Genomic DNA, 27,797 nt, shown 5'->3' on the forward strand with positions numbered 1-27,797 from the left:
TATACCATGACTGAGGGGGTGGGCTAAATAATCTTCATGGAAATGAGATGTACTAATGCTAAAACATCTGCATACAAAATATCATTGATCTACTACTACACAAACTAATACATGTAAACTGAGGAAAAATTCAAAAGTCAATAAACCATGACTGAGGGAGCAGGATCAAATAATCTCCATGGAAACGAGATGTGCCAATGCTTATATAACTGCATACCAAATATCATTGACGTACCACTAATGGTTCCCCTTAAACTGACCTAATAGCAAACTAATACATGTAAACTAAGCAAAAGTTTCAAAGTCAATAGAACATGACTGAGGGGGCAGGGCCAAATAATCTCCATGGGAATGAGATGTGCAATTGCTTATACAACTGCATATCAAATAGCATTGACCTACCACTAGTGGTTCCCTATAAACGGACCTTATCACAAACAAATACATTGTTGACACAGATGGAAACAGCACGCCTTAGTCTCGTTTTTTCAACGCTAGACAAAAATAGCCAGCAAATTGACATAACTAAAGACACACACACTTCAATGAAATGCTTTAAAGATATAACCCAAATTTTTCACAGTTCATATGTTCATACAAACACAAAACATGAGAATTATCAAGAACTATATTTCAGTGTATTAAGATAAAGTAGCTATTCTGGTTACTTCCTGTTTGGGAGGCCTTTGGAACTGTATGTTGCCCTCTAGATATTTTTTGGTTATTTGTGTCATTGGGTTGTAATCTCATTGTAATAGACCCAACATCTCCTGTTATTCACCTTAAATTTAATGGCATCAACTATATTTAACTCAATATCAGGGAAATAAAACAACTATCAGTAACTTAAATTTATTTGTGGACGGTATAAGAATTTAAAAATCACAGATCATTAAAAATAAATAAAATATTTGTATAATATATACAACAATATCACAAGTGAAATTCATATAACAACTAGGAATGTTTCAACCAGAAAGATGGCAAATGTTTTCATGTGTACCTCTGGGAGATTACAAAATTCACACCTAAAGATCATTTGTACTGCATACTTAAGTCATAAAGTGACCTAAAAATTATTTTGTTATTTAAACAAGTACATTTCTATCAACTAGTTTGTTTGGGTCGGTGCCACTCGGTGGCCATGCTGATTATCTGATGCACCCCACACAAGTAACACATAATAAATTTACCCAAAGGGGATATATGTACCTAATTCAGTCACATCTACTTCACATGTTCTTGTATAAAACACTTAAAACATTGCTACTGATCGAAAAAAATTATATAAATATTGTTTAATTAGAATAAAATTCTATTCAATTAGTCTCAATATCACTGAGATTTTTTTAAAACATCCTTTTATAATTTCCCCAATGTATTCATGACTAACTTTTAATAAATTATTTTCTAATCAACTTACAATACCTATCTTATGATTGAAAAATAATCTTCCATTTTCAATCTGCTTAAATGAGAATTATCTTGCTTTACCTTATCCAAGTTTATCCTTACTGTCTCCCTATTCAAACTACAAATACCAATATTGAATCTGAGAAAAATTCCCTGGAAATGTCCTACAAACATAAAACCAGCCTTTTGCCATAAAGGTAAAATACCTTTGTAAGTTCAAATGATGAAATAATAAGAAATTAATAGTAATTACCTGCCCTTGAAACTGCAGTAATAAAAATAATGAGGTATACTGTAAACTTCTGAACAATCAACAGGTGACTAGTTTAACCTAAAATATTCCCACTGCAATGATTGTATCTCATTAAAATTATTTAAAAAAAATTTAAAAAGATAAAATTTTAAATGCTTGACACGAGTCTTGGAAAGAAGAATTAATGGCCTATATACTATATTTCCGTAATGCTGTTCAACAATATACAAGAATCAGGTCACAGATTTTTTTTATAGAAACAAACTATAATTAACATAACATAAAATGTAGTCTTAATTCTCAAAATATCATTCCATTTAGCATTCAAAAAATATGGGAAATTCATGTTTATCCAAATATAGAAAATAAGGTCCATGATCAATTTCTGTATTATCAGTTAATAACAATGTTGAGTCTAAATGGTGGAAAATAGGAATTCTAAGACGAAGAAATACTGAAACAGAAATGCTGTATATCTTTTCTCAAACAAAAGTTTAATTGAAATTATAATAAAATATTCTAATATAGTCATCATATATAGTAATGATATATTCTGTTGACGGGACATTGTCAACTTACTTTAAACCTGAATGACAGTTGTATGGGGGTATAAACAAAAAATGACAAAAAATTGTTCATACTTTGTCAAAATGTAGTTTGTATCGTGAGTGCTATTTTAAAAATGATGGGCTACCGAATGTTTTCAAGCTGGTGGTTTTGAAACATTTACACATTTTGTAAGGACTACACAGGGAAATGGCATTATTATGTGAATAAAAGGAAAACAAAATGACAGCATTTTGATAAAATATGAGAAGACAGCTTTTACAAAATGCTTTTAAAAATGAATTTAAACTAGACAAAGATGATGATGTATGTATGAAAACAAATCAACAAACATTAGATTAAGAAACCAGTGATGTTGAAGTACAACTTGAAATGGTTGTGTCTAAACATTGGGGACAAAGTTATGATTTATTCCATTATGTAGGACAATCTATTGTTGTAGTTGTTCATTTTAAACTTCCAAACTCAAGTTTTAAAAAGTGGAAAGGAGGTAAAAATTGTTAATGTTAATAAAAACAAAAATGTACATGGTAACTGCAATATCCAGTTAACCACTGTTCTTGGTTAATGTAGGACTGAAAAGTCATCATAAATGCATTTTTATTCCAACTGAGTAATGAACACTGGATGCATACAAATGACTTAAGTTCAACATCGGTCTTTTATGAAAAATTTAAGTAAAAACAAAATCATCACAAACTGCACACCATTTGTACATGTACTAAAACCCTGCATAGTATAAAAGTATAAGCTTGAAAATTGTAGGAGTAAGCCAGACAAACCATGTAACCTGCATGCATAATTTCCCATAAACATGACAATCTTAAAAATTCTGCCATTTGATGAAAATGTTAAGAAAATCAAAATCCTGACAATATGCACATCCTTATTATATGTTATAGCATCCTGCATATTATAAACATACCAGTTTAAGCTTGTTATTTTTGCAAAGAAGCTATTTTTTGTATTTTGGAAACTGTTCAAAGGAAAGAAAGAAGAGCTGTAAACAGTAAGTGTGCAGTGAGTATTAGTTGTAAAGTTTGTTCAATGCTAATATCATTATCATTGGACAGAACATTACATTTTATAAAATAACATACATTATGTAATTATATCCTGTAAAATTATTAAATGGTTTCCTTTTAAAATTTGAAAAAGGGAAATCCTGCACACACACAAAAATTATGCAGTTGAAATGTTAATTTACATATCTTAAGAACATATCCAGCTAGAATTGGAAAAACTAAAAATCATATCCCATTCTTTATGAAAGAAATGTTGAATTTCTTAATTTTGATTTAAGAACAGACTTATTTCTTGAAAATACCATTATTAATTATTCCTATGGAATTTCATTATCATTATTATCATAATCTATAATCTATAATATCTAATAAATCAGTATCTTCTTTCCCGGTCTCTGAACTGTAAACGTATTGATGTGTCACCAAATGAACTTGTATTGTTGATATGATAATCTAGTCGGTTGTGTCGAGGTCTTTCATCAAAACTGAAAAATAGAATGCAAACTTCTTAAAAAATACAGCAAAAAACAAAATATTGGTAGAATTTGTTTTTTTTAATACACATGTACATTCTACATAATTTCCTTTTTTTAATCATACATGATCACAGAGATTTTTTTTTTATTTCATTAGAATCTGAAATTTTCTACATACTTTATTCATTGTGATCTTTCAAATAAGATTCAGTTATTTCCCTTTGATAAAATTTTCAGTTTAAAATGGTAATTATATCTTTTGTTTAACTTAAAAAAAAAAAGCAAATACAAAGACTGAAAGCATTCCTCTATATAAACACCATTACAGCATTAAAATTATCTGCAAAATATAAAATAAACACTGAAGACAGTATCTGCAATAAGGATCCTGCATATTTATATGTGACTTTCTGGAAGATAGATTTCTCAAAACATGATGAAGACAGATTTAAAACATGCAGTGAACAAATTTAACCCCTAAACATTGAGAAGTGCTCTCATGCAATTTCTATAGTTTTCATCATACATTTAATGACCAATATGATAAGTATACAATAGTGTTAAATTAAACTATTCATTAAAGGGAGATAACAAGTTTTAAAAAGAAATTTGTTTTAAAGCATGAAGACTTCTATTTAATTTGCCTTAGTTTTATAATGATTTTCTTTTAAGATAAAAGTATTTTTCAAAGTTTTCGTAATTAACCTTTTCTAATTTGAATTTACAGTTCACTGATTGAATTATGAATCCAGGAAAGTACGACTTTTTTCTCAAATCATGTAAAATTGATAATTCAAACCTAGATAAATAGCAAATGTAAAATTCTAACTTTCAAATTATAAAATGGCTTGTTTTTTATCAAACTGCAAACAATTTTGTTCATATCTTTTATATTTTCTCATAATTAAAAAACTAAGGCATTGATTGTGTAGTTGATTACATTTATAGTTCTACAAAGGGAGGGAGAAGTGCTTTGAGTGACAGTCTTACCAATTCTTATTTCAAGACCTGTACCTGAAGTAAATATAATCAAAATGAGGAAAACAGAAAAAAGGAATTATGCAGATTATGAAGGCTTCTTTTATCTTGATAAAATCTCAGGATTCTGCAAAAAAACTTACATCAAAATGTGTCATGTTTCTGTTGACCACAGATATCAAAATAACTGTCAATTTATCCCTTTAATATATGTAGCGTGTCATCTTTCTATTCAGCACAGTTATTAACATAACTGTGTCAATTCATCCCTTAAATATATGTAGCATGTCTCATTTTGTATGGATTACACATAATATGAAATTTATTCAACATGAATAAAAGTGGATATAGATTAATGAGACAGCAACCCAATGACAATTAATATCCAAAATACAACTAAAGGGCAACATAGTCTTCAACAAAAGACAGGTGTCTTTACAATATGTGAAACTGTAAATGGACACGTCTATAAAAGTTGTGAAACAATATAACAGAAACAATCAAAGGACAGCCATTAACACAAAATTCTAAGACTCCACTAGAACTTGGATATTTCATTCTTGAAAGTGACCTAAGTTCCTCAGTAATCTCTATTCAAAAATGTTAAGTGGTTAAAATGGTGAGAAAAGTATTCAAGGAAGAAAAACCAAAATGTTTCAACTTAGAAGATTGAATAACATTTAGCGCAGCAAGCTCACACAGAAAACTGTGTGAAGAAGATGTTAATAAAAATTACTGAAAACACTACTGATAATGTTTTTGAAAAGTAAAATTTTCATGGATTATTCTATTTTAGATTTTCCTTCTGTTCTCCTCTTGGATATCATTGTTTTAACACTTGACAATTGTTTATTGAACTACAAAATGTATTTTCTAGAAGGCTATCTTATGTAGCAATATCTTGATTCAGTGGACAACTTTTCTATGGAAATAAACAAAATTGCTGAGCTCTCTTTATTTAAGCATTGCCTATTTCATATTAAAACTTTTACCAGAGACATTTCTGGACTGCTTTGCAGCATAAATTAAAATCCACAATTTAACTAACTACCATTATTCATTGTATATTGTATTTGGGGTACTAATCTGAAACCTCAAAGATTAGAAAACTCAACAATGGACAATGTAATTTATTCAATCACTTCCAATAAGTCTTCTCATCTTCTTGTAATGGAGTTGTTAAGATGCTTTTATGACAGTATCTTAAGCATCATTAAATTAATCTATCATTAAGAAAATAAGTAAAACCTATGGAGGCAATCAAAAGTGCAAGTCAGAGAAAGACATAGTACACTATTCCCCATAGAAAAAAAGACATACAATTCATGTATTTCACAAAACGCAACATTGAAAACAATTGATTGCCAACCAAAAATTAGAGTGAAGTGGTTGCTCCATGAGGGTCAGCAGTTACAGTCTAATTTGGTAATGCCACATTTGTGGAAAAGGGGCTGTCACAGGATTGTGGTTACATCAATTGGGACATATGGGTTTTACACTAGTCATTTTTGGGGCCCTTTATAGCTTGCTGTTCGGTGTGAGCCAAGGCTCCGTGTTGAAGGCCGTACTTTGACCTATAATGATTTACTTTTACAAATTGTGACTTGGATGGAGAGTTGTCTCATTGGCACTCATACCACATCTTCTTAAATCTATATATGGGTCATCATCTGTGAAACATATATTCCATAATGGTCGACCAATTTGTAATGGCCTCCGTAAAACTTTTGAAAGAAATGACTTCAAATTTACAAAGCAGAACTCTTAGTTCAATACTTCATCATTAGCAGCAACCCCAAGGAAACACTGATAGGGAAAAGCTCTCTATAAAATTATTCTGCACAGTTATTGGAAAAATCTGAGTTATTGATTTATGAACTAAAAACAGAAAATTTTCAAACATGATTAAAAACGCTTTCATCGGCTACAAAGTTATGAATACTGAGACAATACTTTTATAGAGTTCTATGAAAAAAAGGTTATTTATTGTTTGTTTGAACTATGCTTGAAATATACACCAGAAAAGTCACTATACTTTTCAGTGTCAACAACATTCCTGAAATGTATGCAATAGCAAGATGGACTATTGAATCCTGCAAACTTTCATTTCTCATGGGAAATACGGCAGTAACAAAGGACTGTTAAACGCAAAAACAACCCCAACTTTTTGATGTCACCATCACCGAAACATATACCATAAGAGGATGTGATATTTCTTGAAAGTGAGAAAGTTCACCTGATATGCAAGAGAGAATAAGTCATATATGGCTGCCAATGCCAAAGACAAGCAAGTAGATATGTAGATGAAAACCTTCACCCTGTAGTTACCTCTTGATAGCTATATCTTAGTGATGAAGACCTGTGACTGTTCACATAATGTTTACTATAGAAAATATAATATATGTATCATGTTTACCTCAAAATTGTTAGCTAACAGTTAAGTTAAACACTACACACCATTCTGTTATAATTTTAAATTTATATATGTTAATATTAAGTAATGTAATTAAATTAATGTAATGTAATTAATGTAATGTAATTAATATTGAATATTTGTTTGGTCAGCTTCATTCCAAGTTTAAACATTGGTACCATAAATAATTTACATGTATATATAATATATATTTGGTTTATTTTTAATACAACGAATATAAAAACAGTGGACTCACATCATCTGTCCTGTCAACAGTTAGGAAAAGAAAATGTACACCTATCCTTATCATAACTACATTTTAATATAAGCATAGACCTTGCCTTTTGATAAAAGTTGGAAATTTGAATACTTCTTGTGCTTTTCAAAAACTAGTAAAGCAAATATTCTCAACCATCAAATTTAGGTGCTAAAGTTATTAATTATTTTTGTTTTTTTTGTTGTTGAAAATGTTGGCATTTCATTTTTTACTGCTTTGACATGATAACATCTTCATTTAAAGAAAATTGTAACTGTCTATAGAGTTTGAAATATCAACCCTGTAATATTATCTGATACAAACAATTTTGTGTTGAAGTTTGAAACCATACATACTCTGATGGTGGATCTGTATTAGCTCGTTCTCTAATGTTATATCTTCCTGGTTTAGGTACTATACTACTACTAGGCTTAGCACTTATCAGTCCTGTCATTTTGTAATAATCTAAGAATGTCCTGGCTAAATTTCTACCTAATTTCATATCTAAGGGAAGCAGTTAAGGACAATATGACAAAATCTATTCCTGTAAACATAATATTTCTCCATTTAAAGATTACCCTCCAAACTTCCGTACTTTTCAGTGAAAGTTTTTTTCTTTAACTTTTTAATGAAAAATAATCTACCACTGACATATCTTATTTGAATTTATATAAGTTCAATCTACATGACAATTGCAAATGTAATTTTTCAACTATAAACTAACCTATTAACTAAAGTCAGGAGCCTGTAATTCAGTCATTTGTTTGTTGTATATCATATTTGTTTTTCGTTTATTGGTGAAAGTAGTTAACATCCAAATCCAGCAAGTTAGAACATTCATTGTTTTACACTTGCTCTGGTGACTTATGTTAACATTGCTAAAACATAAGGGCTTTTCTCATCACTTGGCGTCCGTCGCCGTTAACTTTTACAAAAATCTTCTCCTCTAAAACTACTAGACCAAATTTAACCAAACTTGGTCACGGTCATCATTGGGGTATCTAGTTTAAATAAATGGAGAATGTGTCTATGGGCCACGGTTGCCCCCGCTTGTAAATATTCACGAGTCAACTTCCACATACAGATGCAGGATTCAAGTAGTTAAGAACATTTTGTGATTATAAGCATTGTGTATAAGTTTCATAACATTTGGTTGAGGCAAACTAAAGTTAGAGAACGGAAACGACAGATTTAGCAATTTTTCCATTTATAAAGGGGCATAACTCAAGAACTATAAAAGTGACCCCACCCAATTTTAGACTTTATCTGTGTTTTGTGGTAATAAGCATTATGTAAAAGTTTTATAATATTGGTTGAGGCAAACTAAAGTTAGAAAACGGAAAACAATTTTGGGGACGTACGCGATGGACGGACAAGGGTAACACTTAATGCCCCAGATGTTTTGAAAACTGTTATAAATAGAGGAAAAAGCAAAAATGATCAGCAAGATAAGATCTACAAATAAGTATGCATGGTCAAAATCAACAGTCGACTCCTAATTAGAGTAATTGCCCTTTGATGACGATTTCCAAATTTTTGCATTTTTGCCTTATATCTTAAATTATAATAGATAGATAGAAACTTAAATAAGCAAAAATGATCAGCAAGACAAGATCTACATTTAAGACAATATGGAGGAAAATTCACAACTCCTTATTGGAGTTATTGCCCTTTAATGACAATATTTTTTTGTGTTTTGCCTTACATGATACAATATTATAATAGATAAATAGAAACTTTAAATAACAAAAATGATCAGCAATGCAAGATCCACAAACAAGTCAAATTTTGCCGATATTGTAAGTAGACAGTCACTCTTCATAGGAGTGATTGCCCTTAAATAAGGATTTTTTACCCTCATTTGTGTTATGAGCAAAAACTAAAGAAGATAGAGAAAAAATAAAAACAGACAAAATAATCAGCAATACAAGATCAACAAGAAATTTTCATCATGAATTCCATTCTTGTCTACATTGTTGGAGAGAGTCAATTGTTGATTATGCACATCGACCTAGGTGAGCGACACAGGCTCTTTAGAGCCTCTAGTTTTAAATGTCCTTGGTAGGTAACTGTCAAGTTCACTGGATTCTTGTAAGATTTTTTAAGTTTTTAAATAATGTAAGTTATCAATAAAGGATACATCCTTCTTCTGTATATGGCATTGCAGTACTTGATGAACTTGTCTGGTAACTAAAGAATGATACTTCTAATGTATAACAATGGGAATTGTCATCTAAACATCCTCCTAAAGTTCTGAAGAAAAAAAAACATCAACATAAATCTATAAAACACCAAAAGTTTTTCAGTCAATACTTAAATGACTACATCCAAAAACCACAATGCAGTTATATAATCATTGGGGAGAAATAGATTTGTTTGTCTTGAAAGACAATGATGAGCACATCTTTGATTTATTTTTTACTGTGGATTCAATTGTGGGATACCAATCTTCATTGATTTATTGGTTTGGGAAAACACAAATTTAAATACTGTATGAAATACAAATTATTAATTACTTTGAGAGAAGCAAATGATGAGTTCCCTAAATTAAGTACCCTAGAAATAGCGAATCTTTTCCAATGATGAAAACTGGTCAAAAGAAAGAATCCAGTAGCAGATGAGGAATGATACAAACCTTCTACCTGTTCCTGCCTTTACAGCATCCCTATTGAAGTTTGTATTGTTTAGTGAGAAATCCTCTGCATTAGCACACAATAACTTAGGGAAGACTGATTGTCTCTCATAGCGTTCCATATCTTCATATGTGTTTCCATACATAAATCCATTCATCAGCGTAGAATGAGCATGAAGATCAATGTAAAAATCAAGGACACATTTCTGAAATTATTTACATCATTAAACTATGTATAATTAGGTAAATTCATCAATTAAGACATATATGCTATCTTAGAAATGAAAATTCTTGCAAGGTTAATCCTCATTAAAGTGATCTGACATTCTTTTTAAATGTAGAGAAGGAAAATATAATGGAAATAACTTATATAGAAAAGCTTCTAATGACACAGAGAAGGGGATGACAAAGCTATAAAAATACTTCCATAAAATGTATTCAGTTGACAAGTGGTAATAATGTATGCTATAAATTGTTTTAATTCATTCAAAAGCAGGAAATTATTTACATGTGACTTCCTTTAAAAAGAAATTTAGAATTAAACAGTTGTTATTTAAGGTGGCTCGGGTGTCTTCCTCCATCTTGGATTTCGAAGTAGCAGATAACGTTGGTCTAGATATTTCACGAAATGTGCAAATTTTGAGAGTAGTATGTAATTTATGTAAAAGACTTTTGATGTAAATATAGAAAATTGTGTGTTTTATCATAATTACGGCTGTAATTTCTCAAAAACACCTTATTTGTGTTTGATTAAACACCTTATTTGTGTTTGATTAGATTTTTTTCAACTTTGCCAAATAAGGGAAGATAACTCAGATAAAGTAATTTTTATAATAGAAAGTGTTGTGAATTTACATATTTTGATATGTAGCAAGAAAACTGGTTCGGTGACCCCATCTTTTCTTTTTCTTATCGGAACGCATCTTATAAGAGCTATCTTCTCACATTTTATCTTAAAGTTCTATCAAGTAGTTTTCTTTTTATCACACAAAATTTGATTTTCAATGCATAATCTATACAAAATCTGACAATTTTGCACAACCTCTAGCGTGAAAAAAAGTTTGGTGACCCATACTTTTTATTATATTTTTGAAAAAAGCATGATAAAAACTTCATTTTGACAAATTATCAAAAAATTCTATCAATTTTAATTAAGACACCCCAGCCACCTTAATAAGCATTTCTGCAGGAGATAATTACATCATTGCGATCCAATTCCATCAGATTATTTTTTGTAGCATACAAGGTAGGATGTGCCCATGGTGAAGGTTCTAACCAATGTCTGTTTAGATCAAAACCCATCAATGAACATCTGCAATGATATAAATTAATGTATAAGTTAAATAAAATATGACATTACATTAATGTGAAATGCAAAATATTTGGACAAAATACCATTACTAAACACACCCTTTTTTTTTTTTTTACAAGTTGACTTTTACATAGAATATTTTACTTACAGGGTAAACCTTGTCAATATCACATGCATGTATGACACAAAGAGCTTTTTCTATTTTCCAAGTTGAACTAAAGCTGTTAGTTAACTCACCAAAGGATATCCCTGTCTGTAATACTATTGGTATATTAAAGTTAGTAAACTTGATTATATCCCCTGGAAGACATTGGACAGGGATTATTTTCCTTTATGCACATCCTAAGTTATTGATTTACAATTGAGTAAAGTTTAATTAATATCCATCCAGTAGATAATGGTAGTAGCACTTACAAGGCACATGGGAAATCAGACAGAGGGATGGACGAACAGGTGATTCCTATACCCCCCCCCCTTTCCCCCCCAAAAAAAAAGATTATTGATAAATTTACAATATGAAGTATCAGAAAATTAAATTACATTTATGATTAATTCAACACACTAAGAGAAGATTAGGTCTCTTACCTATAGTTTCCTAAGTAAACACCATCTGGATTTAACATTGGAACTATTTTAAATACAATGTGTTCCCTGAGTACTTTTGCTATAGGATGATTGCTGATTAAAAAGTCTATTACTCCTGAAAAAAACCAAAATAAATAAAACACATAATGTTTAGCTTAATATTATTGTAATTTGTATATTGATAAAATAAGTTTGCATATGTGTATAAAACATAACACAACGGGTGCCACATGTGAAGCAGGATCTGCTTACCCTTCCCAAGCACCTGAGATCACCCCCGTCTTTGGTGGGGTTTGTGTTGCTCAGTCTTTAAGTTTCTATGTGTTTTGCGTACTATTGTTTGTTTGTTGGTCTTTTTCTTTTTTAGCCATGACATTGTCAGTTTATTTTCAACTTATGAGTTTGAATGTCCCTTTGGTATCTTTTGTCTTTCTTCTATTATATCATAGGCTAAAATACAACTTTCTTTAACAAAATATAATACCACAGGACAGAAATATTTTTAATTCTACAGTATTTTTATTGCAACAAAATAAATATAACAACTAACATATACTCTATTATATATCATAAGCTAAAATTATGTGTTTAGTAATATGGAGAAGATTTCATATGTTTGATTAAATTGTCTCTCATGAATCTCATCCCTTAATACAACCTCAACATATAAAATATTAATATTTATCCTTGCTTTTGTATAACCTTAACCAGTCATACAGAGGATGATAGTGTAGAAATGATCCTAATTGTTATATTTACATAAGATGATAGTGTAGAAATGATTTTTTATATTTACATACCCATTCATAGAGGATGATATTGTAGAAATGATTTGTTATATTTACATACCCTGACATACATAAGATGCAGGTGTTTCTCCAGGGTGAACCCTGGCTGTTACATACACAACTCTCTTTGTTTCCTCAGGATCTAAATTATCTGGATTTGTGATTGTGATCATATCTAATCTTCTTTGTTGCTGTAATACAATATTATAAAATATCTTAAATTTTCAAACCAATTTCTGACTTTTTTTCAAAAATGGCCAAGTGCACTTGATTTGCTTTGCAAGCTTGTAATTAAGTTTGTGAGATAATCTCTTTAAATCCCAACTTTGTCAAGTTTACCATTAATACAAAAGTTTACTCAAACCAATAAACGTAAGACCCTAATTGGGTATGTTTCTAAACGTTCACATCATAATGAACATGTGCACTAAGTTTCAAGATAATGTGACCACAACTTCATGGTAAACTACCATCACCCAATACTTTCCCATGAAGATCAGAAAGCATAAAGCCCCTGTAACTATCGTAGGCGTGGCATAATAACATAATAATGGGTAAAATGTTGTAGCAAGTTATCTAATTTAAGCCTGATGACTGCACAGTAACAATATATTGCAAATTAAAGAACCTTTGTGAGCATGCTAACATATTCCATGCCCCCACATTGTCACATGGCAAACAAAATTTCACTAGATTCCTTAGTTCAAAGACTCATAACTCCTCCAAAAGTTAACTGATAAAAATTTCTTGCAGTTATGCGCATCTACATATTATGTCCTCATTAACTACAACATTTCATGAAATTATATTTTGTGGTTTTAGAGGAGTTTTGATGACAAAATTTTGCAGTACATTGTAGTATACTTAGGCCAAAATTATAAGTTAATATGGTCATTACTACTAGAAAAAAAATTGAATCATAATTTCCTGTCGATATGCACATTGACATACAGTACGGGTAGAGACTTATTATTATGGATGTCTTAATCCGTCTAGATGTCAGACTGGCGGGACAGTTGTCTCAGTGTAATTAACACCTGCTGTGATATTAACCTGTACAATATCCGAGTGGAAGGTCGTAAATCAATCTGTATCAGCTTGATTAGAATTAAATTTTACCTGTACAGATATTTTAGTATTTATGGAGGATAGATAATAAATGTAAAATATTGTTTTGTATTCAAAGAAAAAATTACAATAAAAATAAAAATTTAATATGAATATGGGATCAACTTTTTTTAACATGAAAATGAAAGAAAGACGATTTTTAACAATGTACTGTAAAAATGTTTTGCCAATTATAATAATTGTGTTTGTGCCAATAAACTATTTGTATTTGTAAACCGTAAATATTTCATTTTATTCAAAATTATAACAACCAGGACTGTTTTCAATCGAAGTTTTAATCAAAATGTTGAGACATCAATCCCGTAAATTATACGAGTTTTCGTTGATGGTTACAATATTTCCCCCTTTTAACGTCCTGTTCCTTTATGTTATTAATAGAAACACAATTTTAAGTATAAGGTCAACATATCATATTTATAAAGTATATAAACAAATTGAATATAGGCATTGTGAATAAACTGTTATTTTCCTTTCGATACCACGTTCCCCGTCGGAGCCTCTACGTCTATTCATACCTGTCAAGCATTTCTCGCAAGTAAAACAATTTGGTCAGCCAGATCATCCGTGCTTTCTATTTTGACATATATTTCCCGTTAATCTCTTTGAAACAATTGGTTTTTTTTTACAATATTTATAACGCCGTCATCATCTTTCGAATCCTAGTTTTTATATAATAAAAACTTTTCATATGCACGTCAATATTCTATGACTCAACATTATTTTAAATTTTGTTTGTTAATAAATTTACATATAATGGAAATAACAGATTTGTTGACACTCGTTGTATTATAACAAAGATATTGCCTTTCTATTTCAATGTTTGAAATTTGAATGAAAATCGTGTTTTTTATAAACATATTTTACGAATTGTGTCAATCAATACACGAAGATCAAAGTTTTACACTATTCATGATCAGCCGTCTTTACTTTTGCGTCGTATTTCTAGCCATTCTCTAAAGTTCGTGCAGTCAGTAAGATTTTGTAAATCGATGTCGGCAGTTTAAATTGTATAATTCCCGAACTTTAAAGGAGGTGTCCGAATAAATTATTTAAATAGGAATCTGGGTGTTGACTGATAAATATAATAAATAAAATAGTTAAAGAAGACAAAAGCTTGTTTTGTTTATAATTACAAGGATTAAATTTTCTATTCTGGTAAATCAATTATTAATGGATCTTGATAAAGAGCCTCAAAACTAACGCACAATACTGCCAATCATTACGTATCAAATTAAATCATGAATAGATTTTCCCACGGTCGGTCAGTAAGGTCACCTGTGTTAACTGTTACGATATTTCCCGCCATATGAAAATCACGTGCATTTGACAAAATTAATCCCAGCTATTTTTAGCATTCAACATTGTATTGTGAGTGAAGTCAAGTTCAAAGTTCAACCACATGCTGTTGATCACTGATATGTGTATCATGCAATTGTCTTTTCACGGCAAATATTTTTTTTAGATTGGTGTCAAAAATACAACAAACAAGTTAACATGCATTGTGCGTAAATTAATATTATGCAATTAAGAGTCAATGCAGCACCATAAAATTATTTAAATAGGAGTAATTGCATTTCTTTAGACTACAAATCATAGTAAATATTTAATTAACTGGTCATCAAACGATTGAATGCTTCTAGTTTTAATGTCCATTTCATGTCAGTGGCAATTATTTCATGCATATTTAACAAACACAGAAATATCAAAATAAACCTAATTCCCGAGAAGAATCGATATCTTCTTCTAGTGTTATTATTTGCGTACTACTTTAGTTATATATCACCAACTTTCGGACAATATTTGTTTACAGTAAAAAGTAAATTCACAATTATAAAGAATCACCAAACTACTAGTATACAAGTATTGCTCAGTGTAATTATTTTTATTTCAGAACTGACCCAACGCAGACTGAAAATTAAATACAATTGTAGTGTTGTCAAACTAAAACGTATACAGCAGCACTTTGCACATCATTCTGCTAATCAATGGGTTTACGTGGAAAATAAATCAGTAAAACAAAAATAACCTTCCAGAAATAAAAAAGAAAATATTTTAAAAACTGTATGCCAACAAATACGAAAAAGATATATAACAAAAAAAATACAAGGGAACATAGAAAATAATATTTTGAGGAATAAATACAGCATTTGAAATATAAAAAGCCATAATTAAAAAAATAGGCTATTTTTTATTAAAACAAAGTTGTCTCCAGTACTTCACCTGTAAAAATATTTTATGTCAAATACGATGTAGAACTAATCAATAAAGTGGCTGAGAGGTTTAAATCACAGGTAACCTGATTTTGAAATCAGTGAAGCGTAATAATCTAGTAGCACGGATTGAGATGAAAGGACAATTATATTACCGTTCACACCTGGATCTGTTGATTAATGACCATACTACCTACCATAAAAAAGTCGGATTATTCATTTCCGACATGTCCCAGTCCGTTATTTATAGTAATAAGTCTCTACCCGTACTGTAGTATGTCCTAATTATCTACAAAGTTTCTGAAAGTAACTAAAACTTTGTATTTCATCAACTATATAAATTTGAGTTTTCCGAAACTACTTACTCAATAGAGTTTGGTATCCCACAATTGAATCCACAGTAAAAAATATCGAAGATATGCTCATCAGTTGACAATCATTTGGTGGGCAGAATTCAGATCTATTACAAAAATTAAACTTAAGGCAAACAAATGTATTTCTCCCCAATGATTTTATTACTGCATTGTGGTTCTTGGATGTAAATTTATTAATCATGTTAGTATATACTATGATATTGGTTTCCCCATGAAAATTATACAAACCACTGTCAGGCATAACAATTCTCTGGTGAAAAAATCCATATTCTTTTTTTCTAAATTGTCTAGATAATTCTGTAGTCGAGTATAAGAGTAGGGATAACAATAGGCAAACTGGTAAATATCATCTTCCTTGTCAAAGCAAAATGAAAATGACATGACATAATTCTTTCTGTGGTCTGGACATCTGTAGTAATAGACGTGCTTGGCAGGTATTCTCACCCTGAAAAAAAAACAAGACATTTATAGCACATTATTTGTAGTGCAGAAAAAAAATCTATGTTTTTACTTTTTATTTTTCATATAATTTCTACCCATGCAAAAAAAAAAATTGAGAGAAAAGTGCAACATGTCTTTCGCCAGTCCTCTTCTAAAAGATGCGCCTTCTCAAAATAAGTTTCAACAGTGGAAGATGAATCATCTCTTCTGTAGATCGCAATATGGAGTTTTTTGTATATATTTTAAGTGACACATAATATTTTACATTTAATTTCTCATTACAAATCATTTTTTTCTACATAAAGTTTCTATGCATCTTATATAAAGGTGTGGCTTTTCAACTTTATTTTTCATGTTGATGGACCAAGCAGAAGATCATTTTGGCTTGAAAGTTGAAACATTGCATTATATAGACAGTGTTTTCCCAAGAATTTTATTATTATTCTAATGGGATCTAAAATAGCACCGTTTTCCCATAACTATGACACCACATTCACAATAAATTCTATTATATAAAATCTATTCTGAAAGAACTATGGTACAATGATACTATAAGGCCCTGGGGAGAACTGTATTAAATGAGAGACAAGGATACTCAAATACCTGTAGTACATGTTTACCTGTAAACAAATACTTTGTTATGTGTTGTATTGTTATTTATAAATCTAAAGACTTAATCCATGGAGTAAATTATTTCTTACATCTATTTGCCAAATGTTTTTAATTTTCTAACAGATCTGACATGTTTTATTTGTGTTAATTATTGTATAAGCTATAATGAAACTCCCTGAAATACTCCTATTATCTAAAGTGACATTCCATATGGACCATTGGGATACAGGAAATATTGTTAAAACATAGCAACAGCAATTTAGACATCTCATATCCAACAGACAACCACAAAACCATTTTATCAACATCTAGTCAATATTGAATTTGACTCTATGTAATCTATATTTATTTTGCCATAAGCTTTGTTTAAAACTCTCTTTACCAACTTCTTCATATGGTGTATACAATGTATAAATATTCAAACTTGATATGTCTGTTTGTTCTATATATGATAACTGCAGTGTGTTGCTGGTACTTTTTCTTTTGTTTTATTCTGAACTCACCATTTTGGTCTACTTGTAGACTTGACTAGAGGTGACATACCTTCTCTGTATAAAGATTTTGTTTTGCTGAAGTTAACAATATTAAATATTGCTCTCTGAAAATAGAAAACTTTATTAACTGGAATTGGGTTATCCCCCTTATCACACTTTTATTGAAACAATTCAAAATCAACCTTGCATTCCATTTTTGTAATAAACTTTTCCTTAACATTGAATCCTTTGATTCATGTTTTAATCCTTTTTTCTCCCTCCCTCTCTCTCTAAAGGCAAATTTCAATTTTTGTATTAATACAAGAATGATGAAATTGTTATATTGATATAGATAACTCCATAACGCCCTCTTATTTATGATTTTTTTAATCGATATCTTCAATTATGTTTTGTTTCGAATTTACATAATTTTTAAAAAATACTTCTAACTGGTCAGATCCAGTTTAAATGCACAAGGTATAGGGAAAACATGGATAAACCCTAAAATCTGCATATCTGCACTAATTCATTAAGCAACACTTTAAAGGAAAATAAAAATGTCATATATCTGCTGTGTAATATCCCATATATATTCATAACATTCAACATGATTATCCCTGGGAAGAATTAATTCCCCAAAAAATTAGGAATAAATATCCAATAAGTATATCAGTTATCCATAAAATATAATAAGATGGATGCCAGTAGTGGAGCAGGATCTGGTTACCATTACAGAACACCCTGAGATCACCCAAGTTTAGTGGAGCAGGATCTGGTTACCTTTACAGAAAACCCTGAGATCAACCAAGTTTAGTGGAGCAGGATCTGGTTACCTTTACAGAACACCTAAGATCAACCAAGTTTAGTGGAGCAGGATCTGGTTACCTTTACAGAACACCTCAGAGATCAACCAAGTTTAGTGGAGCAGGATCTGGTTACCATTACAGAACACCCTGAGATCACCCAAGTTTAGTGGAGCAGGATCTGGTTACCATTACAGAACACCCTGAGATCACCAAAGTTTAGTGGAGCAGGATCTGGTTACCTTTACAGAACACCCTGAGATCAACCAAGTTTAGTGGAGCAGGATCTGGTTACCTTTACAGAAAACCCTGAGATCAACCAAGTTTAGTGGAGCAGGATCTGGTTACCTTTACAGAACACCTAAGATCAACCAAGTTTAGTGGAGCAGGATCTGGTTACCTTTACAGAACACCTCAGAGATCACCCAAGTTTAGTGGAGCAGGATCTGGTTACCTTTACAGAACACCCTGAGATCAACCAAGTTTAGCGGAGCAGGATCTGGTTACCTTTACAGAACACCTGAGATCAACCAAGTTTAGTGGAGCAGGATCTGGTTACCATTACAGAACACACTGAGATCACCCAAGCTTAGTGGAGCAGGATCTGGTTACAATTACAGAACACGAGAGATCAACCAAGTTTAGTGGAGCAGGATCTGGTTACCATTACAGAACACCCTGAGATCAACCAAGTTTAGTGGAGCAGGATCTGGTTACAATTACAGAACACGAGAGATCAACCAAGTTTAGTGGAGCAGGATCTGGTTTCCATTACAGAACACCTGAGATCACCTCAAGTTTTTGTGGGGTTCGTGTTGCTCAGTCTAGTGTTTTGTGAACTTATGTCGCTGACTGTCTTTTTTTGCCATGGTGTTGTCAATTTCTCTCAACTAATAAGTTTTGAATGACCCCTTTGTATCTTCCAATAAATTTGTTTAACTGTTTGTCAAACAAAGCCTATTCTTGATAAATACATACAAAGTTCTAAATTGTATAAAAATTGACCTGATCTGCTTTGACATTCTCCACTGTGAAATTAAACCAGACTCTAAACCTTGGGTTACAAGTATCTGGTCTAATAAACAAATCATACTCATACTCTGTGATGTAATCAACTCTTCCTAAATTACCTGGAAAATAAAAAATGGATTGTGAATATAATTTATCAAGTTGAAATGAGCAATGATGCCCTGCTTTAAAAATTTGGTAAACTTAAATTTGATGAGCTATGGATGTGAAAATGCATCGCACAGTATATCATGTCGACATCAACCTTGATACCAACTATCTCAGAGGTATACCATAAATACTTCTTTATAAAAAAACACCTTAATAGCAGAATAGGTAATAAATGTCACCATGGCAGATTGTGGTATTTTTTATTAATTAAACGTATATATTGTCATTATGTAGTAGCAGTTGTTTTGGATCTTTCCCACAAGAATTTGCGGGGAAGGAACACTTTTCAATATATGACATAAAAGCAATCCGTCTGCAAACTTCAGTAAAAATGCAACAAATTCATTTACATCATGCATGCATCTATAATATGAATCCCCTTTGAAAACATATGCACAGTGGTCAATACCTAATAATAAAAGACAGTTGTGTATAAGAGTGCCATTAGTAAATTGACATATTTAATCCTGAAAAGCACAGCTGTTTTACATTGGTCAGCATTTAACCTTTAACATTGTCATTGCCCATTAATATCATAGCTCATACATGTATATAGTCAAGCCTTACTCATGAACATATTTAATGCACTCAAAGCTACACTTTTCATACATTAAATCTATTAATTCATATACATAAATCGTGTGCTATAACTTGTTCAATGTATGTCACTATAAAACACAGTTTTCTTGACCTTTACCACTGTATATCTTATAAGCTATCAATCTCCTTTCATTACCAGATTAAATTTTTAATTTTACAATACTATCTTCAAAATTTGGCATCTGCAAATCGTTTAAAAAATGAAATTTTTCAGGATGATCTAGAAAAGAATGAAGATGTCTATATCAAGACTATAGGAAAATTAAACACACAGATCAAAGTTTATTCCAAACTGAATTTCTTTACAAACCAAACTAAACGACTTCCATTTTGCTCTACTTTTTAACCAAAATTCAACTCATTATCTAACATTAGTTAATCAGCAAACCACAAAAACACCCTGTGTTCATCATTGACATGTAAACTGTAGTCATACCACATTCAAAGCAGGCATCAAATATCATATGCCCTTTCTTTGGCCGACCATTATAACCAGGTGGGACAACAGCAAACTTGTTCACATTTCCAACTACTGGTTCTTCAGTGCTGTCAGATTCACTTCCTGCAAAAAAAATTTAATTCTGGTTAAAATATTCATCCCCTGTAGTTAAAAAAAAAATGTTGATTTATATAAACCTAAATTAAATACACTTTCATATATCCATGTTTGTTTGATCAGACCAGTGTTGCTATATAGAAGTGAGGAGCATCAATGGTAAAAACACTAAACTAGAGGCTCTAAAGAGCATTTGTCGCTCACCTAGGTCTATGTGCATCCTCAACAATGGACAGTCTCCAACATTGTAGACTAGATTAGAATTCATGACTAAAATCTCTTTTTTGTTGATCTTGTATTGTATATCATTTTTTCTGTTTACAGTTTCTCTCTTTCTTCCTTAGTTTTTGCCCAAAACACAAAAAAGGTTAAAAATTGTCATTAAGGGCAACCATTCCTATATTAAAAGAGTCTACTAACAATTTCATCAAAAATTTGACATATGATCATTTTTGTTTTAAAAGGTATTTCTATCTTTCATTGTTTTCAAAGTAATATACAAAAATGCTAAAAATTGTCATTAAAGAGCAAGAGCTCCAATAAGGAGTTGAATGACTATTTTGGCCATTGTGACTTATTTATAAATCCTGTCTTGCTGATCATTTTCCCTATTTAAAGTGTTCATTATAGTATAGTCTGTAATAGTTTTCAAGATAATAGACAAAAACACTAAAAATTGGTAAAATTCATCATTGAAGAGCAATAACTCCTAATGGCATCAATCGACAATTTCTGTATTAAGACTTATTTGTAGATCTTGTCCAACTTATAATTTTGGCTTTTTAAAGTTTCTATCTATCTATTATAGCCATTAAGATATTAAACAAAAAAAACAAAAAATGCTAAAAATCGTTATAATAGGACAATATACCTTATCTCTAATTAGTCCAATCCAGAAAAAAAGTCACTCAAACACCTTCCTGTTTGTGTTAAGTGTCACAAAAAAAAAGGTCATCAGTAATGAGCTGAGGATGGAAAAAGTTTAGAAAGTGAACATTTTGAAATTTTGATAGATTATGGTCCACTTTTTTGAAACACAAATTAGTCATAAAAATGCTTTGTTTGAAGTGTTTACGATGATTTAAACATTTCTCTTTGAAAAAAAATTTGCACAATACATTGTTTAAACAGGGCCCCAGATAGCTGATAACATCAATGATCAATAAGGTCCAGGTCAGATTAAGCTTTGCAGACAGACAACATTCTTTATATGCCTGTCCCATGTAGGGAGCCTGTAGTTCAGTGGTTGTTGTTGGTCCATGTCTGTCAAATTTGTTTTTTTTTTGTAATTTGTTGTGTTATAATTTAGGCCATTGGATTTCTCGTTTGAATTGTTTCACATTTTTCAAGTCAGGACCTTTTATAGCGACTATACTGTACGGGTTTTTCTCATTGTTAAAGGCCGTAAATTGCCTATAATTGCTTACATCCACTTCATTTGAGCTCTGGTGGATAGTTGTCTTATTGGCAATCATACTACATCTCCTTATTTCTATCTATATTGAATTATTCATCTTACAATCATTCCATACACTAAATATAGAAAACATTCGCTTATAGTATCAAAGAAACAAACCAAACCAGGAAAAGTAAACATTGAACAATGAACCAATAAATTGAGGTCAAGGTCAGATGATACACGACAAACATCTACACCTTACAATCATTCCATTCACCAAATAGATTAAACCTATTGCTTAAAGTATATAAGAAGCAGACTTAACTAGGAACCATGAAAAGTAGGTCAAGATCAAATGGAACATGACAGACAGACATGTACCCCTTACAATCATTCCATGCACCAAATGTAGTTGACCTATTGCTTTTAGTATCTAAGAAACAGACTTAACCAGGAGAACTAAATATTGACCAATGAACCATGAAAATGAGGTCAAGGTCAGATGAAACCTGCCAGACAGACAAGTACACCTTACAATCATTCCATACACCAAATATAACTAGGCTTTATTACTTATAGTATCTGAAAAGAACCAAAACACAAAAACTCAACATTGACTAATTTAGTCTAATTAATCATGAAAATGAGGTCAAGGTCAGATGAAACCTGCCAGACTGACATGTTCTCCTTACAATCATTCCATACACCACATATAATTGACCTAATGTTTATAGTATCTTAGAAACCAATCTAATCACATAACTTTAACCTTGATCACTGATCCATGAAATGAGGTCGAGGTCAGGTGAATGCTGTCTAACGAATGTACATGTTGCAAGGAACCAGTATACAAAATATAGTTATCCTATTACTCTTGTTGTGAGAAATTCACGTTTTTTTTTTAATTTTCAAGCAGTCCCTGAGCCATGGAAAAGAGGTCAAGGACAATGAATGTACGATAGACGAAACTTCGTAACATAAGGTATCTGCATACAAGGTATGCAACATCCAGGTCTTCTATCTTCTAAAATATAAAGCTTTATACAAATAGTTTAAGCTGCCGCTGGAGAGTAATCCCTATGTCTAGCATTCTGCAACTTCTGTCACAGGCTAAACAAAAAATGGAAAAATAAGTCATTTAAGGACAATAACTCCTATTAGAAGTCGTCTGACAGCATTTGATTTTATTGTAAAAGGAAAGGAGGTGAATCTCAACATTTTGAACATTTTTGTCAAAGATTATCTCTATTTATAGCAGTCTTCAAGATACATTTTTGTAATAGACAAAACTTACAAGCACTATGACCCAGGACAGTAAAAATGTTAATGGGCCAGTAAAATGGCCTCACAGGCCATATCATTTAAAGAAATTTTATGAAATACTGATTTTTGGGCTTCTACTTTAAAATCCAAAAAGTTTTTTGTGAAGACTGTTGAATAGTTGATCCTTCAAATCAATTTTGTAACATTGAAGATTATGTACTGTTTGTATGCATGGGGCCAAAATTAAAATTAAGTTTGTTTCCCCTTACCCGACCGACCCACTAAAAATCCGCCGACTGAAATAATTTTTTTCGAAAATCATGTTGTTGTTTTTTTTTTCGTTTCGCTCAAAAGTTCGTTTTTTAAATTCGTTTCCTTGAATGGTCCGTATTTTCAACATTCCGCGAAATCATTGTCGCCCGTGTGTTTGCAGCAAAGGGTAAACTACGTATGCAAGGATACTGAAATTGGAATGGAATAATGTTTTTAATAAATGCATCCGAGCAATCTTAACTACTCTTCCATTCTAGCTACGCCTCCAATAACAAAATGCGTATCGAGAATGGCCGAGAAGTTACGATTGCACATCCGAGCTCACCCTTGAGCTAAAATGTTAGACCCGGTGTTTCTGAAATTCTGCCGTGTTTGTGGTAAATCCCTGAGTTCGTCTTTATCAGTGGGCGACTCAATAAGTTGTATATTGGCGTGCTATTTATGCTATTTTGTTTCATTTCGTATGTGATATTGGACCATACACTAGTTGTCTTTGGATAAAATAGTAGTTGATTTTTTTCGAGCTCAGTATCATATTGTGTTGTGAAAAGTTGAGATGACTATACCAGCTAATGCTTTGATAAAAGTTCTTGTAAGTTCTTATGTCTTTTATAAGCTATAATGGGCTGATGATTAAATATGGTCACATGTTCAGGGTTTTGTGAAATAAGATGCCAGTGTTTCATTATTATATTTTTAGTTTCTGTATAGATGGGTTGAATTTTGTTAACACTACTAGCGGTTGCTCCCGTTTCGCTGGGCAATGTGTTAGCAAGTTTTCCCTTTCTGTATTTTGTGTTTGATAAAAAAAATCGTTGATTTCAGATATTTGATATCCTCGTTTGAGCTTCTTACTGTTTTTTTAAGATCAGTTTTGCTGCTTGTGTTTCTGAGATACCTCAATACTTCACCCTTGATAAATCCTTTCAATGAAAACACTTTTTGGGTGTGAGCAGTGTCTGTGCAGATATTGATATGTTTCAGTTGGTTTGATATTGGTTTTAATGTCTTGTATCATACTATGCCTTCGTTAAAGAATCTTTCTCCTTTGTATAATTATGACAGTGTCTAAGAATATTATTTCATTACAGGAAAATTCGTAAGTGAACTTCAACTATCATTATCATTTTGTTTCTCTGTGTTGAAAGCGTTGTAAAATGTGTTCAAGAATTAACAAACATTTTAAGGCCTGCTAACTCAGCGAATGCTGATCCGCACATAGGCACGCCCAAGGTTTCATGGTAAAGTTTATTGTTAAAAATAAATTCATAGTTTTCTAGAATAAGCCTTAATAGGCGTAGTCATACTCGCTTGGATCACGGTTTGTGGCTTCTAGTATTTCCTTAAATGAAAAACAAGTGTACATATTTTTTGCATCGAATGTTTCTAGGTAGCAGTCTCGTTGGGGTTTTATATTTTCAATTGAATTAATAAAACTATAAGAAAAATATAGAACCGTGTCTCAATTTATATGTGGTCTACTCTAAGTCACAAAGACATTGATATTTACAAACATTTTCTAGTCTGCAATTGTAGGGTCTTCTAGTCATGCATAATCATGATAATACATTATACAGTATGTTGTTTTAGTATCAATAAAGTTCAATTTGTTTTTTTTTCTGTGTTTTCCTGTGTGTTAGATATATTTCAGGGATTTTCTCTAAAAAAAAAAAAAAAAAAAGCCTACCTACCTACCCACTTCCAAAATGGTGGGTAGGGTAAGGGGAAACAAAGATATTTTTAATTGCGGCCTGGGGAATGTAAATAAAAATATATCCATGAAAAGTACAAAACACTAATAATTTAAATTTTGAGAATTTACTTTGCTGTGACTATGTACAATGTAAGTAATCAAGAATTAAAGTGATTTAAAATTATTTACATTGATATCATATTTATACAGCTAGTTTGTAATTGTGTTGTAGAGAACAGTTGGTGTCAACGGTTCTCTGAAGGATTCAATTGTTGGACATTCTATAACAACTTGTGGTATCATTTTCCTCTTAACTATTGGTATTATTTTGTATGAGGAAAAAAATACCATTTAAAACTTTCTTTTGTAGTAGAGATTTACCAAAGTGTTTGGTTGTGTGTTTTTCTAGTTCTAGTGTCTGTTGGAATTAGTGCTAGTGATGGTAATGCATTTAGCCTGTGTACAATTTGGTAAATATGATAAGTCGGGTCTTTAGGCGGTGCTCTGCAAGTGTTGGCCATTCAAGTTTGTTTAACTTAGTTGTTACACTACTGGTTTTAGTGAACTGTTTCAGTATAATTTACGTTAAATTTTTATCGTAGGATATTTTGTGAAAAGAGAAGACGTCCATTTTTTGGGGAAAATTAAATCCGAAATGTTGTATAGATTCTATTGGCCTGTAGTATATATTTACTTCAGGCCTCTTTAGATTTTAATTCTTATATGACATTCTTCAAGTGCTTTGAGTACACACCCGTAGTAAAATATGAATATATTGTATGTCAGCTGATCGCCAACGTCAAGATTTGTTTGGGCAGTTCCATTCATACTCCCACGTCATAAGTTTTTTTATGAATGAGCTACGTAAGAATATAAGCATTTTACCGGAAAATGCACGGTTGTGAAACTGAAATTCATCAAGGAAACATAAACAAACGATAATAAAATTTGTTAAAAGCCAATTTTTTTTTACATATAAGATTATCATTTAAATTCATCCAAAACTATCTAAGTACGTTATTGTAAATAGTTTAAGCATGTCAATAGACCTTTTTGCTATTTGGAAATCTGCGCTGGTTGAACTTTTGACGTCATACAACAATCACTTTTTCCATTGTGGCATCAGTTATTTTCTACTGTGACGTTGAAATTTTAGGGGAACCTGTGTGATGTCCAGTAATGGCGGACAAATAGCGATAAGGTGTATAGTGCAGTTTTCTCTATTCTTTTACATCAATATTAATAGTGTGTTTAATGACGGGTACAGCAAATGTTTGCCTTCACCTAGAGCGTTTCGATCCAAAATCCTATTAGAATAGAAATAATTCATTGAGGCTTAAATGTATTCTAATTTTACCACAACTTTGTCCTTTATTGCAAATATTTTACCCCTCGCTATCGCACTCGGGGTAAAATATTTAGCATAAAAAATTATAGGGCCAACCCGTGGTAAAATCAGTATAAATTAAAATGTGACAAGGGATTTTGACTTCTATCTGTGCTTATTTTGTAATTATGAAGCCATTTTAGACTGATGCAAAACCAGTAAATCAATTTCTCACAGTGAGCACTACAATTTCAATGACAATGTAAATCCCTCCCCCTTTTCAGCAGTTTAACGCATTTATCTTATATCTGTAAGTTTTATTAAATGTTACTATGCAATGTTTTTGTTGCAAGCAATTTACTATCGCTTTTGTCAAGTTGAACAGTGAAACACAGTCTAAAGCATTAAAAAGTTTCAAATGAGGTTTAACTGCTTCTAAGCAACTGTAAACAAACCAGAATCGCACTTCTTGTCGGCCATACTTATTACCCACAGTTCACAAGTGCGCTACAGCGTGACGAGGTCAGATGTCATTCTGTCGTCATAAAAAAATTTCGGCGATGCATGTTCCTCGACAAAGTGTGAGTGAATTTTGGTGTGTAGGAAGGAATCATCAACCAATCTTACAATTCATAAACCTTCAGGACGGAAAAGCTTTCCTAATAACCCTTTAATTAACATTTTGTAAACCTTCCCGCCACACATGTGTCTGCAGTGGAGAGAGAATGTTTTCTCATATCAATAATCTTACGCAAGTCAAAATAATCC

The 27,797-nt window shown here is 31.4% G+C and overlaps 2 protein-coding genes across 6 annotated transcripts in view; one reads left to right on the plus strand and one right to left on the minus strand.

Moving 5' to 3' along the window:
* Positions 1-27,797, plus strand: part of LOC127712605 (ankyrin repeat domain-containing protein 29-like) — a 262,060-nt gene that overhangs the window by 99,000 nt on the left and 135,263 nt on the right. The gene's annotated exons all lie outside the window — the stretch shown is intronic.
* On the minus strand, positions 837-27,620 carry LOC127712171 (cytosolic carboxypeptidase 6-like). 5 transcript variants are annotated; one of them, XM_052218479.1, is made up of 14 exons: positions 27,485-27,620; positions 20,955-21,080; positions 19,745-19,869; positions 17,967-18,061; positions 16,639-16,855; positions 12,760-12,889; positions 11,911-12,025; positions 11,214-11,325; positions 10,017-10,219; positions 9,522-9,634; positions 7,738-7,885; positions 7,041-7,095; positions 4,725-4,748; positions 3,608-3,743 (listed from the first exon to the last, which is right to left on the minus strand). In XM_052218479.1, the coding sequence occupies exons 1-13, from the start codon at positions 27,507-27,509 to the stop codon at positions 4,731-4,733; spliced, it is 1,482 nt and encodes a 493-aa protein (XP_052074439.1). In that variant the 5' UTR covers positions 27,510-27,620; the 3' UTR covers positions 3,608-3,743; positions 4,725-4,730. The 5 variants fall into 5 exon arrangements, with proteins under 5 accessions (XP_052074430.1, XP_052074457.1, XP_052074447.1 ...); XM_052218487.1 differs by lacking the exon at positions 4,725-4,748 and having other exon boundaries at positions 3,605-3,743; positions 27,485-27,588; XM_052218491.1 differs by lacking the exon at positions 7,041-7,095 and having other exon boundaries at positions 27,485-27,589.

This window comes from Mytilus californianus, unplaced genomic scaffold (genome assembly GCF_021869535.1).
Source record: "Mytilus californianus isolate M0D057914Y unplaced genomic scaffold, xbMytCali1.0.p SCAF_1, whole genome shotgun sequence".
Lineage (NCBI taxonomy): Eukaryota > Metazoa > Mollusca > Bivalvia > Mytilida > Mytilidae > Mytilus > Mytilus californianus.

Bases quoted from the DNA above. Each gene is read 5' to 3' on its own strand.
- LOC127712171 (XM_052218470.1), bottom strand. From the start codon at position 27,509: ATGGCCGACAAGAAGTGCGATTCTG. The intron at 19,870-20,954 runs GTATGACTACAG...TTTATTTTCCAG, and splicing joins TGATGCCTGCTTTGAATGTG to GTAATTTAGGAAGAGTTGAT. The intron at 16,856-17,966 runs GTGAGTTCAGAA...TTTTTTTTTCAG, and splicing joins TCTACAAGTAGACCAAAATG to GGTGAGAATACCTGCCAAGC.